The sequence below is a fragment of the Pomacea canaliculata genome, linkage group LG1 (assembly GCF_003073045.1).
Source record: "Pomacea canaliculata isolate SZHN2017 linkage group LG1, ASM307304v1, whole genome shotgun sequence".
In the NCBI taxonomy this organism is placed as follows: Eukaryota; Metazoa; Mollusca; class Gastropoda; order Architaenioglossa; family Ampullariidae; genus Pomacea; species Pomacea canaliculata.
Window position 1 is genome coordinate 17,569,878 of NC_037590.1, and position 15,468 is coordinate 17,585,345.

A 15,468-nucleotide genomic window follows, 5' to 3' on the forward strand; every position below is an offset into this window, starting at 1 on the left:
TAACTAGTTCACCTACGTTTGATGTTTGAGGTCTTCTGGGAAAAGCCGTGCTTTACCGGTAAATACGGGGCATCCTTACCCCACACCAGTGTATCAGATACGATCTCTTCCATAAACATGTCTAAAATGTTTGCAGCACGCAATACTGTTGTTGAATGAAAGGCTAGGAAACTGAAGCGAGAGGAACTATATTGTTGGTGCGTTGGCTGAGTTTGTGCCACCAGCTCCAACCTTTCTGTGGGCTGCCAGAGTATTCTGCACAAATTTTTGCCGATGACATTGATGTATGGCGGTTGTCATAGATTCATCCTGGAGGCAAGCATTTGCAATAATCATACTGTAAACTCCATCCATGCAGATAGACGATAAACACCGCCTTTACCTCGTCCATGATGATCAGGACGATAGTTGAAAGTATAGCTACCTCGGAGATAGTTATGGACTGCAACGAAGCACCGTCGTCTAGGTTGAAACCTCAGAGGTTCTCGGGGGGTAGGGGGCAGGGGTCCTTGGGTTTGGTACCATGGATACCACCTCTACGGTTACTTTGGCGCTGACTGCGTAGAAGCGGTTTTAGAGAAAGGGGATGATGGAACTCTTTGGCTCTTCGTAGGAACCAAAAGGTTTTCATCCTCAAAAAAACTAGTAATAATCAGGATGATGAAGGCTGAGCCAAGGTACGCCGCCTTGTTGTGCTGGATCGGCTATTTTAAGATGATGTCAGACGATGGGGCTCTTCCAAAAGAGTTGCCATGGCTTCCCGCCTGTAAATACTAAGAGAAGAAAATAGAATGCGACGCCAGCCTATTATGTGCTCTGATTGGTCCAAAAGACTCGTCTGTCAGCGTCGGTTTGGAAACCAAAAGATTTTTTTAATATGGCTGCGCTTCTTGTGAGTTGGTTTTGTTGATTCCCTCAACCATTGCTCTCTCTTCGAAGTAAGGGATGTTGAGGGATAGATGTTAGAGGCGATACAGTTGAGAAGACTAGGTCCCGCAAAAGTTAGGATGTCTACTCTTTGATGGTAACCCCTTCCTCCTGCCTTCATCCAGCCTGCTTTCTTTGAGACTCTTGGCGAGAATGTTGTGGGGTATCTCATATCCAAACGAGTATGGCTTCTTCATCTTGATTATTGTAGGGACTGGCTCCTGGATGCTGGCTAGGGTGTTGGTTCTCTTGATGGTAGAAGTTGGTCGTGATCAGTCCATGAAATACCCAGGAAGCACTTCATCTCAAAAGAAACAATTTTCTTCTCAGAGTCAGCCATCGGGGCTCGGTTTTCAACGTCTCCCAGTCAAAAAAAAAAAAGGATGCCTGGATCTTGTAGACCTTGGCCAGGAAGATTTTTTCTCTCGTTTTGTTGAATTTCGTCATTGCTATTATTGTCTAAGTAATTTTAGTCTGGACCTCTCCGCTGAACTCGCACTCTTTATGCACTACATTCGTGAAAGCATCAAGTCATTCAACTGGCTTCCATCTCTGGCAAAGCTCGCCATCAGATGTGCTGTTGACCGTGGATGGAGAATTTGCTCTTCTCTCAGCCCTCGTCCTTTCCATATGTGCTTGCACTTGTGATGAGTGTGACACTTCGTTCTTGGGGTTCTGTGTGAGATCGATTTCATCAGCCAAGCGCAGTTTATTAATGATTCTGCCTCCTACTGTGATGTCGTAAGTCCTTCCCGCTACGCACCATCAAATGTTTTAGGCAGAAAGTTGGATATTTTCACATTGGTTGTATGTCGGAAACCTCTCAAATCGTTTCTCCAGGGTAGAATTTGTTCAGTTAATTTATATTTCCCGGAACAAACTACATTTAGACTTGAACATGAAGGCTTCATGCACGGATAACCACGTACTAGCACAAAGAAATTGTGAAGTGCACACACGAACACGCAAATAAACACACTCACAAGCACACGCGCGGACAGACCTACATTTCAAAGAAACTCATCACGGAATCGTTAGCCTTATCGCTTGAAATGATTGCTAACATCTATCAATTTCAAGCACATAGACCAGTCATCACATGACAGCAGTAAATATGAAGGGAAAGAAGAGATGCGTCTGTAGATGTAGCTACCTATGTGCACAAGAAGCTGCTGTATGTGCCTGGCTTTATCAGATGCTCCCCGGTACTTTGTGTTTCCTGGCGGAGGCTCTGAACGAGACACAAGACGCCTGATCCGTTGGCCAGACACGGTAGACATCTTACCTCGATTTAAAGGTGTGTTTCTCCCCCACCGACTCCCTCTTGCTGCTAGCTCATCGTTTCATTCCCACGAAATTTTTGCTATAAAAACGCCTTCGTCTTTGTTCACACTGCAGAGTTCTTTCTGGTGAAATCATCATGCGGTGCTCGAAGGTGTGAAGCGGATTCCAACACCGTGGCGCATGTAGCAGGAGGCCAAAGACAAAAAAATAAATAAATAAATAAAGATAGGAGTGGGAGTGGGGAGGGTGGTGGACCAGGATCTGGGAGACAGCAAGGGAAGGAGGAGGAGGAGGAGAGGAGGAGGAGGAGAGTAAAAGATGGATGTGGGAGGAGATGAACTACTCTCCGCCTCGCCCCTCGCTTCCCAGGGAAAGTGTGGGGGCGGTGGGGAAGACGGGTAGAGGAAGAGCAGTTGTCAAGACAGACAACTGTGGCTGGAAAGAAGTACCTGCTGGAGGACTTTGGCGTGTGCGTTTTCATTACTTTGTTAGCCGCAGGATGGGAGGGTTGTCTCCCGCGTGCTGCTGCACCTCCTCGGCTGCCGTGCACACGGAAGCGTTGCCATGGCGACAAGGCGCAGGAGGCACTCACTGCAGAATACTTATTGGAACTACCATCACCACACACTCAGGATCATTTTTTCCCCTCCGACAGTTCCTGGAAATATTATTTCATCACTGCTCAATTTCAAGACCTTTTGAAGTTGTTAACGGTAATTGATGGGTGTAATCTGCTCAGGGAAAGTCTCGAACCACTGACATTTGATCTTCACACCCATGTGTGACTCTGCATAGGTCTGATCCTGAGCGTCTATTTATGTACCTACGTATTATGTGCATGTATATATATACGTATGTATATGCATTACTAATACGTGCATACAGGTAGTCGAATAGGTACGTATGTACGTAAGTGTTAGAGAAGCTAAACTGTTAGCATACTAAATCCTTTCGAATCCCTTCTTAAGCCTAATTCTTTCTTGCTTGCATTTTTTCATTTTTCTTCCTTCAATTATTTTTCTTATTTCGTATGATAGGCATAATCACCACCTAGTCTTAGACGAGGATGATGTGGTTCATCTTCTCTTTTTTCGTATTGTCTGTGTTATTACCAATCCCTACTGAAATTTATTCGATAAATCTTCTCTTTTTCTTGCAATAATTTCAACAAGAGAATCCAATGTAATTCATAGCTTTGTTATTCATCACTTTTTTTCTCAAAGAACAAGACAAACCTCACGAGAAATCATTAGTTTCATCTTAGCAAACTTTATCCCTCTGATAAAAGCTCTTATTTACTGAGAAATAAATAACCCTTAATGTCAGACCCTCTTCCTCCTTCTCTCAAACCAACAACATCTAACAAACACCTATAAACATCCTTCACTCACAAAGAAAGTTACAAAAATATTTTTGTTCTAATACTAACTCATTACCATAGATCTTTCTGTTGAGAAAACTCACTCTTCCACCAACATCACGTGACCTCGTCCTTCAACATGATTTGTCTTCCAACAAACTCACTCAGTGTCAACGCCCTTCTTATGTCGAGACTTTCTGACCCGCCAGCCATCAGCTCGGCGCATGCACCTGTCAGCAGGTGCCCAGTATCTATGTTCACCTATATACTGGTTGTGAAGGCGATTACCCATCTTCTGTCTATTCCCATTTACTTCAGACAACTTATCTCTGCCTCGTGTCTAGGGGGTGATTGCGAAAGATCCACGTTGCTGACGACTCCTGGTGGAGTCCAAAAAATTGACTGGTGGGGCCCGGGTAGATGTCTGGTGCACTTACTTCTTGCCTTCTCTATTTTTTTTATTTGTTCATTTATTTATTTTTTTTTTATTTTTGTTGTTGGTTTGTTTTTTGTTGTTTTGCTTTGTTTTTGGGGTTTTTTGTGGGTTTTGGGGGGTTTTTTGTGGTTTTTTTTTTATTTGTTTATTTGCATCTACTGACATGATGAACTGTGAAGAACACCGCCAGGGCTAAGCCAACAGCTATATTTTTTTCAAATGTGAAATTTTCCCCTGTTGTCAAACTGCGAAAAAAAAAAAAAGTTGATTTCAACGATACACAATGATAATGAGTAGATAGATGTGTGCTCTGTCCGTCTAAAGAAGTTACAGTATACCTTTGAGACATGATCCTCTACTCGATCTTCTTTCTCCTCCTTCCCACTTTTAGTTTCTCTCTCTCTAAAGGAGCGTAATCATCCCTCGCCTCGGCACATTCAGAGAAAAAAAAAGAGAGATATTTATACCTCCTTGCATGCTCTCTGTAAGTAATGTCCTCTCTCGCAGTGTAAAATGGCCTTTAGAGCTTGATTATGGAAATGAAGACATTTGCGTGCACAGGGAGTAAGCAAATCGTCTTTAAAAATCAAATTTGGTTTTTGTAAATTGATCGTTACAGAAATATATGTAAGGCGAAAGTCAAATCTAGCTGATACTCTTGAGCATCATAACTTCAAGATAAAAAGTGTATTTCTATTCTTCACTCGGTTGGTCATCTTGAATATATTCGTATTTGTATCTGCATGCCTGCTTTCCTGAGTGTGTTTGTGTGTGTGAGTGAGTATGTTCGTGTGAGTGTATGTGTGTGTGAGTGTGACCCATAACCTCCATCTTCCACTTTCTTTATCTCAGGCAAGCCTCTCCTAGACGAAGGTTTGGCCCTCCGTATAACTTCAGTTATCACAACCTTTAAGACCACAAACATCTACAGCAAGAATAATGTACGAGTGAGGAAACTAGCTTATCGCCTCCAGTCTGCAAAATATCAGCCAGTATCGTGCTCCCAAAATACAAGAAAAAGTTATTTTATCTAGAACTGATATAAAAATAAGAGCCACACTTTTAGCTGCTTTTGAGGAAGATGTTTCACTTTATTTTATTTAACGAAAATTTTCTTTTGAGGTTTTTTTTTAACTTATCCTGTTTGTATGCTGCTTCCAGACTTAGTCCTCCATGTTTTTATTTGTTTCAGAGATTAATTCCGTCTGTCTTTATCGAGATAATCCCTCTGCTTCAATGTCAGTTGCTATTTTAGTTTTAGTTTCTCTTCTAATAAAATGAATTTTTGGATTGATGATTCATCTACTAATACCCGGTCTGTAGTTTTAATCTATACAAACCTACTTTGGCTTCCATTGTTAAATATCATGAATTATGATGTATTTACTTCGTCAATTTTTTTAAAAGTATTTTCGGGGTTTCTTAAATTCTTAAAAAAAATTTGAAAGTCCATCTTACTACTGTAATATAGAAGACGTGTGTTCTATCTTAGTTTGTTCTAGCTGTTATCATATATATATATAACCCACAAAACTCTTGCCATCAATGCTGGTCAAAGAGATGGACTCTAAACACCCAGTCCCTAACCGTAAAAAGCGCATGATTTCATTTCCATTATGACCGAATTTTTGTTACTGTTCTGGCAAAAGCCAGCGACACAAAAATAAAAGGCGTTCGCCGTATACAGCCCTGACGTCACAGTCTCGTAACTCGAGGTCCTGCGAGACCTCAGCCTCAGTGAGCACCGCTCTCCTGGCGGTGTATGGTTCTCGCCCTGCGCTATGTTTTATGTCACCTGTTTTCGATCGCACTCAGCGAAGGAGAAGTGAACCAGCTGCGGCAGCATTGTCTACGTCAAACACCTTTCGCCAAAGTTGTCGGCGTTTGGGACTTCGGCGGCCGAGTGTCGTCTGGCAGAGCACTTCCGGGTAAATTTCATTAAGAAATACATCGTTGCCCGGAAGCTGGTAGGACCGGGAGGACCCCCCACCTCTCACCAATCTCCCCACCCTCCACGTGCCGGGGGTGGTTCGCTAGAGAGCGGTATTTCCTAAGTGGGCTTAAGTACTCCTCATCTTTTACCCTCGTTTGCCGAGTGTAAAAGCTAACGGACAATAAATTTGACCGTCTGATGAAGTTTCCACTATGCGTTGGCCGAGACCGCTAGAGCGACAACGACCAGACCTTTGTGGTCTGGCGAGGGACATGGGCGTGCACATGATCGCCTCCCAAACACGCGCCATTGATCGAAAGATGATGAGTTGTTCACATTTCTCTCTCTTTCTCTTTCTTTTCTGTCTCCCCTCTCTCTCTCTCCTTACCTTGCGCACACACGTGCACATACACACCCACACACACATCCCTGCGCGCGCACACATATTTCATCTCTCGCCCACTTTCTCATCTTTCTTTCTCAGTCTCTCACACACACGCTCTGGCATATAGACATACATTACTTTATTGTCTCTCTTGTTCTCACTCGCACGTATACACTCGTGCATATGCTACTTTCTCTATTTCTTGCCATATTTCTTACACATTTAAACAGATACACACTGTTTGTTCTGCTACTTCCCTTTCGCTCACATTCATGCTTGCACTCGCACAATACTTTCTCTACTACTTCCCTCACTCACTTTCCCATATACACACACACTACTACTTCCCTCCCTACTCTCTCTCTCTCACACACACTCTCACACACACACACACACGCACATATTCGCATCATTTTTAATCACTTTGTCCTTCTCTCTCTCCCATCTCCCTTCTGTCTATTGTATTCTAAATTTTGCTCCCTTCCCCCGCCACCTCTGTTTTTCTCTCTCTATTTCACACTCCTCTCTCAACTGTTTTTGTCTTCGTGTGAAGTCAACATGTTCTGTATGACTCCTGCTTGTCTAGAAGGGTTAATGTTGATAATGGCCACCCATCCGCCAGGCCGTACCGCTATATTAACCTAACAAAGACAATATTTCTAGAAACTCGAGCGCTTGTGAAGAAAATATTGCAGTCTGGAACCAGAGCCAGTTCCTTGAGGAATACTCCATCATTTCTTTTTTTTTTAAATGAAGTGATGCTCGTTATAGAGTTTCTTGAAGAACTCGACTAACTGACAGCTACCCATGCAAAGAATTTGCAGTTTGTAATAAGATTCATTTGACCACTGTTACAAAAACTCACACATGGAAATATATGTATATACACTGATGGATATATATATATACTGAAAAAAAAACAGAGAGAAGAAGAAATGTGTCAGCGAGAGACAAGAGAGTCTAGGTGAGTGGGGTGGAAAAACAGATATGAAAAGAAAATAAACATCAAAGCAGCTGATAGACACAACGATAGAAACCATCAAAGCCGAATGTCCTTTGCCAGTCTGAACTCTGACCTGCATTGAATGGAGACGTCTGGTCTTATATTCGCTTGCTGCCACCAATCCGTTTTTCTAGACAATCTGCGCGCGTTTCCTTTCTTTGTAAAGCAGCTTCAGCTCTCTCATGGGGAAAAATATTCTATTTTAAACTGTCGAAACTCTCCAGATAATAAAAAAGTTTTTGACATGCTTGGTTTTAGCCGTTTATGCTTTTCATATCTTTAGTTTAATATTTGAATGCATACAGTGTCTTTAGACATCCATGTTAAGAAACAGTCTAATTTTTATACCGAGAATAATGATTTATAATCGAAAAACACTTGAAAATAATACAACTGTCGAGTGTAAACCTAAGGGACATGATCGGGGAGGGCGGATTGGTGTTTTACGCCGTGGGACATAAATGGACACGAAGATCACAAGGTTCGAACCTTCTAGGCCATGGAGGGACATGGAAGGGATGTCTTTGCTGGAACATATTTTCCCTGTTGATCAAAGGGTGCTTTATATTAAAGGTGGATTTTAAAACACATGCATGGATTCGCATATTCAACATTAAACATTAAACAATTTTTATGGGTAGTTGAAGGCAGTCACTAACACTGACCTGTTCCTCGTGTTTGGCTTACAGTTTCGAACAGATCAGTCCAGACCGCGAAGGAACAGCCATGAAGGCTATGAAAGATAACTCTTTCCTTGCATGAGTCGTCCACGATGTTTTCAGGACACCTTGTCTGACGAAACATTGTCAAAGCTCTCGACATTGCTATTTCCGTTCCTTCGCACGAGGGGTACGTGTCTGGTGTCACGTGATTTCTCGAGGTAGGAGGCGCTGTCTCTTTTGTGAAATGGCGACTGATGGAAAGTAAACAGTGAAGCTTTGACGTGGTGAAGCATCTTCTTCCGTGAGTACAGGGATAAAGCAGCCATTCTTTTTCGTCTTGTCGAAATACCTTGGGTATACACGAGCTACGGTAAGTAATCCTGGCTCCTCCTTTTTTTTATACCTCTCGAACGAAGTATGATGGATTGGATTTTGTTTGCCTTCAGGTTCATCAACCAAATCCACTCATTGCTCCTCTGGACATTCCGGTGACTGTTGATCGGCCGTTTCAGGTCCCATGCTGCAACTTTGTCTGTTTGAATGTTCAAAATGTTGCCCACTTTACAGCGAGTTTGATTTGAAGGAAAATGTATAAAGTTCAGAAAACGCAGCAGAGCGCCAGCTAAAAAAGCACCAAGGGACATAATATCATCGTTTTTATCCGTCTCACAATCAGCGGCATTCACTCTTGCTGACTTGTTCAAATCAGCTGTTTCTGACCTGGTTAGTTCTGGAAAGTTCTTCTAAAGCATTAATCCGCAATCATTATTGCAATTTTTTTAACTTTTATTTTTAACTTTTATTTTAACTTTTATTTTTATTTTTTAATTATTTTTTCTTATTTTTTGGTTGGTTGGTTGGTTGGTTGGTTGGTTGGTTGGTTGGTTGGTTGGTTGGTTGGTTGGGTTGTTGGTTGGTTGGTTGGTTGGTTATTGGTTGGTTGGGTTGGTTGTTGGGTGCGTCCGCTCATATTTGTTATAATTTAATCTAATTTATTTAGTCATCTTCCTTTTACAAAATGCCGACGTTGCCACACAACACCGAACTTGGCTTTTTTAGAACAAAATAGTTTATTAGTCCACGTTTATTACCTGCACATCTTCATGTAGCATAGCTAGTGACATTTAAGACCAATGCTATCCCACCTTTATAATCTAGATATTGCCAGACAACATTTGTTCTGACAATGACAGCGAGCTCAGTAGTCCACCTTGCAGCCTGCACAGTGTCCTGCAGCATTGGCACTGACATTTATGTACAAAGGATTTGACCACATGAACTTCCACACTGTCACAGCACTGGCACCGACATTCAAAAAGGTCTGATATTGGGCCATGTCCTTCACAGGATCGACTGGACTGGCTGATCGTTGGCCTTTCTCTACCCACTCTCACTGCCCTTCCATTGCAGCCACCAAATCCAAAGCTTAAAGGACCCCCCTAGAGGCTCGGCTATTGAATGCGTGGCTGCAAGCAATATCTTTAAGTGAGTCTCTTCGTCGCCAAACCCAGCCTGCACGACTTTTGTTGAGTAATGAATACACTGGCGCATTGTGGTGGCTGGCAGCGCAATATTTACTGCATGTCACGACTGTTGTTCATCGATAGAAAAACCTTTGCTTAACCCTTTACTTTTGCGCTGCGGCAATGACATTTGTCTTCCACTACCATTTCAAAAGCAAACGAAAAAGAGGGTGACCAAAAAAAATCAACAAAAGAATGAAGAGTGCGGTGGTAAGATGGTGGTGTAGGTCTTCAGGATTCAAAATGTTCAAACTCTCTCCTTCCCACGTCTGTTCTTTCTCTCCTTTTCCTTCTCGCTCTTTCTCATAAAGCATGTCTACGAAAGATTGCTCTGGAGCTGAATGAATAGCTGACAAGAGTTGCAGGACACTACTGGCACTCTTACCCAATATTTCGGAGGACAGTAAAACATACACCAATATTCAAACGACAGTAAATCCCAGCAACCACTGCGCATTGAGCATGGGTACACCACACTTCCATCTCTCATAACCATCGCGGCATTGAACGAAGAAGCATCATCAAGACAAGCTTGCAGGCAACATGGGGGTCAGTCAACCTTGCGACCAACATTAATAACACGAGTACATACATTTATATCGTGTCAAGGCTCCACGCCTTCCAACCAACCGCTCGGCGCGATGGTTGGGTGAGCACACGTTTCGCAAGCAATTACTTCTGTTAACGCGGGGAGACCAATGGAGCAATTGCCTTGCATCGTCTGACCGTAAAGACTCAATACGGATGTGTTCATCCGGAAGTGATGACAGATTCTGTAATAATCGAATAATGAAAATGAAAATTTTCTTATCGGTACGCGTGGGGCGGTGTCAACTGACGCGAACTTGCTGAACGACTGCGAAATGGTTAAAGAAGCAGGAATAAATTAATAACTAAACGACAAGGAACGGAGAGAAATGTGTATAGAAAAAAATAAGAGACAGGAGAATAGAGAAGGGAAGAAAGAAACAAGCAAACATGAAAAGAACAAATATATCTGTTACTCAAATGAAAATTACTAAATCAACGGATTATAAATATGTCTTTTTTTCTTTCCTTCTGTTTGTGGGTGTTGCGGGTGAGATAGGCAGACAATGAGAGAGTGAGTTGAATATTGTAGTCTGAAGATCTTACACCTTTGTGTGTAGATTCATAAGTACAGGTGAGAGGATTGTTTTGTGTGTTGTGTCACCACCACCCTACAACAAACTGATTTGTCGCCGAGTGCGGTGCAGACCCCAGGTCCTCGTGTCCGCTCGATACCGCTTGCTTGAGAGTTCCCCCCTGTGATTGATTCTTCGTGTTTCCAATCTCCAAAGATTTGGTGTCCCGGTGCCGGCCGATGAAATGCGAAAACTCTGAAAGTCACTTCGATTTTAGGGATCGGGACGCCGGCTGCCCTCCCTTGCAGAAGCCCGCCGCCATCCTCCCCCATCTAGTTTTTGTTTAAATACCTGCTACCTGGGCTACAGTGCTGATTCTTCAAAGTCTTGTTTAATGTATTTAACGAACTGTCACAGAATGAATGCGCTTGCTTTTTGTTGCAAAGACATCTGCCATGTAAACAGGGAAAAAAATTGTGACCAACACGAGATTTGAACCAAGGAACATCCCGACCCTTTGCTGCACTTGCTGGATGGTTCTCATACGTTGAGCCTCCCTAAGTCAGCGAGTGACTTTGTTGGGGTAAGTGTAGCTCGAGATCGAGGTTTGCTTTTTTTTCATGCACAATATTGAGCGTGCAGGGCATTGCAGTCAGAGTTGCTTCCCTCTCCTACTTGATCACAATTCACACCGATCTCTCCTCTCGTCTGGCGGCTGGAAGTCGGCCCAGATATCCTGGGCAAGATTGTGCGTGTGATACAGACTTGCTGTTCGCCATCAATCACTGGGAGGACGGCGTGCCACCATCAGCATCCACGCAGTGGTGCAGCTGTACATCCTCCCTAAACTTTGCAGGATCACACACACACACACACCTGTGAAGCTGGGTGAAGGTTCTGTGTTTGTATTATCCTGTTATATTGATGAGGTTCTTCATTTCGGTTAGGTTGGTTTATTTTGGTTTGGTTTGTTTGGTTTGGTTTTGGTTTTGGTTTTGGTTTGGTTTGGTTCTGGTTCTGGTTCTGGTTCTGGTTTTTTGCTTTTGGTTTTGGTTTGGTTTTGGTTTCGTTTCGTTTGGTCTTGGTCTTGGTTTTGGTTTTGGTTTGGCTTTGGTTTTGATTTGGTTTGGTTTGGTTTGGTTTTGGTTTGGTTTTGGTTCTGGTTCTGGTTTGGTTTGGTTTTGGTTTGGGGTTTGGTTTGGGTTGGGTTGGTTTGGTTTAGTTTAGTTTGGTTTGGTTTGGTTTGGTTTGGTTTGGTTTGGCTTGCCCAGTGCTTACCGCACTCGTGTCTACACCAAATCCATTTCCCTTCGTGGATTCGTAGACTCTTCCACTTACTAGTTTTCAGGATATTCACCAGACACTTCACAGACGCACGGTGATACAATCTCTACTTTATTTCCTCGCCTGCCGTACATCATATCTGTTATGTAATAACCTATTACCTGCGAAATGATGGCATAGATTCAGTCTTCACAAGCCAACAGACAGGTGGAATATCTTACGCAGTAGTTAGACCAATTTTTTTATTTCAAAAGCTGTGTTAGGTGGAGACTTCCTCCCTCCTCGTGAAGACCTTGGCTGCGTGTTTTACGAGCTTTGATTATTCCGTTAAAGACAACAACAAACACGCAGCAGCCAAAATGAAAAGACGTTTCTCGCGTTATTGCGCTGGGAGCAACAGCTGAGAAAAGTGTGTCTAGCCCCCGCCATTTTTATCGCCTGCTGCAAGCAAAATGATTGGCTGCAGGAAACAGCAACGACAATGGCCGGTCGCCGTGGTGCCGACTCTGGGTGTGATTTTTTTTCAGTCACGCTGCTGACGATCGCTTTAACAGACGAGTACAGGTGTACTGCGGGGTGGCATTGGACGCTTCGAGTAGTTCCTCCCTTCCCACCACCCCATCCACCCTTATTTTATCTACCCGAGCTTATGTCTTCCGTGTCGTGTCATGTCCCATTTGCTGTCTTCAGACTTCTCGGTTTTCTGCATTTAACTCGCGAACAACAGGCGAGGCAATGCGAGCTCTGGCTCTCGACGGGGAGGACGGATAAGACAACATGATGAAAAGGTTTGCGAGGGAACACTTGTTGGTGTTCTGCACAGCTCCTCGTGTGGAGCCCTATTGTCGGCAAGCTGATGTGCATAATGAAGTTTTAATCTGGGCCTTTTCACAAAACTCTGAATTACCAATAACTGCACCATCTGTAAGATCTGCTATGCAAATGTCATGGTCAATGCAAATCCTTGGAAACAAAAGTAGCCTACTGTTCAGAACAACAATCCCTCACAAACTCGGCTTCAATCTTCAGGAAAGAGAATTTTTATCCTCCTCATCTCCTCCTCCTTCTCTGCCTCCGCCTCTGTGTTTCACTTTAATCAATTTTCTGTAATTACTGTTATTACAGTTTACATAGAGATCCTCATAACAACACCCCTTGTCTTCTACTTCACATCGCCTTTCTCCTCCTTTTCAAATCATTCCTTGTCCGTTTTCCCTTCCCTTCTTTCCTCTTTTCACATTCTTATTTCCTCTTCTTTTTCCATCATCAGTTTCAGCATCATCAACATCACCACTCCATCTTCATTCATCATCATCATCATCATCATCGTCCTCATCATCATCAATGTTGTTAGTATTACCGATTCACTATCTGTTGGCAGGAGAGAAGAAGGATGTTCACCTGTCGTGGGAGGACAAGCTGATCAAACACCTACTAGGCCGGTACCGCATCCGCGGCAAGTATGGGCGACCTGTCCTGCACTACAACGAGTCCATCCTCATCCGGTTCAACATGCAGCTCATTCAGATCATGGACCTGGACGAAAAGAACCAGATCCTGACCCTGAACGTCTGGGACAGATACGTAAGTCCCTGGCACCCATACTTTCATGTGACAGTAGCCGTTCATTCAGTAAACATCTTGTGATCTTCATGTAAACATTGTTTCACAGGGGAGATTGGCTGGAAGCTTCAACTTCACATCAGTCATCCGTGATGAAAGTATGCATCCTTCAGACAATTTCTTCCGCTTGACATTGTTTTCATAATATTTCTTACTTGGTTATCAGAGATTGTCAGCAAATAGAGATTGGTTGCGCTGAGAAAGAGGAGCTAGGGAACCCTAAAAGTCTAAAGAAATCTCAAGCCACTGTTGACCAAGTTGCTTGCAAGCATTTGATCCTAGAAAGGTTCACGAAGTACAGCGACTTCGATTCCCTGCACTCATGATAATATTGAAAGCACAAGTTCACAAAGTAAAACTACTTCAATTCCATGGACTCGTGAAACTTCCATCAATATCTGACTATCAATAATAATATAAAAGTGTCTGAAAAATAGCAAGACTGGTGTCACAAACAATTTATTTCAATTTCAAACAACAAACTACATGGTTTCACTTTGGGAAAAGTAATCCCCGAAATGCACTTGACCATCCTTCTCTGCCATGCTTCTCTGCACTGCTGGAAGGATTCTTGTGGGATGTCCCTCAGCTCCGTCGTCACGCCCTCTTGATGGCCTCCACGCCTTCAAAACAGCTTCCCTTGAAGATCCCCTTGAGCATGGGGAAAAGAAAAAAGTCACGTGGAGCAAGATCAGGTGAACAGGGAGGTTGTTGCAGTCCCGCGATGTGCTTCTCGCCCATCAACTGCCGGATGCTCGGGCGATTGTGAGCAGGTGTCGGGGTCTGTTGTTTGCAATTAAAATAAGTTGTTTGTGGCACTAATCTTGTTAATTTTGAGACACACCTAGTGTAAGTCCGTCCACTGTGATGTGTAAAAGAGAGACTGGCCAGCACTTATGAAATCCGACAGTTCTGCAAGCAGACACACCTGTACACGAATACTTACACGTCGCATATACATTACTTTATACGTAGTTGAGAGTTATTTTCCTTTAATACAGAAAAAAGCATCGCAGCACTTAGTAATCCACTAAGAAATATAATCCACACTGCAAATAGAAAGATCTCCCACTGACTATGTCTAAGGGGGGAGCGCTCGGGGTCCTCCATGCTGGCCGCAAGGTTGATTGATCAGCCGACTACCAGGGGGAGAGACATCCACTCACTCAAGAGTTTACTTTCCAATCAGATCCAGGGTACTCACGAGGAGAGTACGTGCTACCCACTGCTGCACTCAGAGTATTCTTTACAGCAAACTGAGGCGATGTATGTCTCCCCCACGAAATTCCTGAGAAACTAGTATTTTAGTCAGCACCAAGTGCGTGTGAAGATACGCAAAAATCTTTGCTGGACAAAAAGAATTACTTGACCATCTGTCATCTGGCATTGACACTCACTGACATACACGTGCACAGCTGTGTGTTTGAGACTGTACACATCGAATATAGACTATTTTATTGTTTAGGCCAAAGGTACGGATTTTATTAAAGAGACACCTACTCTAAATCTGATTAAAGTACTTCTAAGTAGTACAGATGATGACTATCAGTAAAAGAGGATTTAAACAAATTATAGAAATGATATTGTTTATTGGAAGATATAGTAAAAGGTCATTCTTGTTAATAACATAACGGTCTTGGGGTCTCTTTAATTGTAACAAATAGTTCAGGGTTTCCAAGGCTTTGATCTTGCCCGACATACCCGAAGACAGAGATACAACACAGAACATGTAGAAGACGCCCATGTTATCTTATTTTGGTCATGTATGTTTGACAACATGTTGTAAACTTTATGTGGATGGCTGCTTGCAGTCCTGCTCAAAATATGTAGCCAATATTTAATACTTTTTTACAAATACAGTCACAGGTAAGGGGTACCTTAATGCTTCTCCATAAACTGGGCATTAGGGGTTTGTCGTGGGACACTCAGAAATCTTTGTGTGTGT

General features: G+C 43.0%; 1 protein-coding gene across 2 annotated transcripts in view; it reads left to right on the forward strand.

Moving 5' to 3' along the window:
- The window catches only part of LOC112569808 (neuronal acetylcholine receptor subunit alpha-10-like), an 84,847-nt gene that overhangs the window by 49,219 nt on the left and 20,160 nt on the right, over window positions 1-15,468 (forward strand). For both annotated transcript variants that reach the window (XM_025247801.1, XM_025247794.1), the window contains exon 3: window positions 13,282-13,484. In XM_025247801.1, the coding sequence (XP_025103586.1) occupies window positions 13,282-13,484 (203 nt within the window). The remainder of the gene's footprint in view (window positions 1-13,281; window positions 13,485-15,468) is intronic.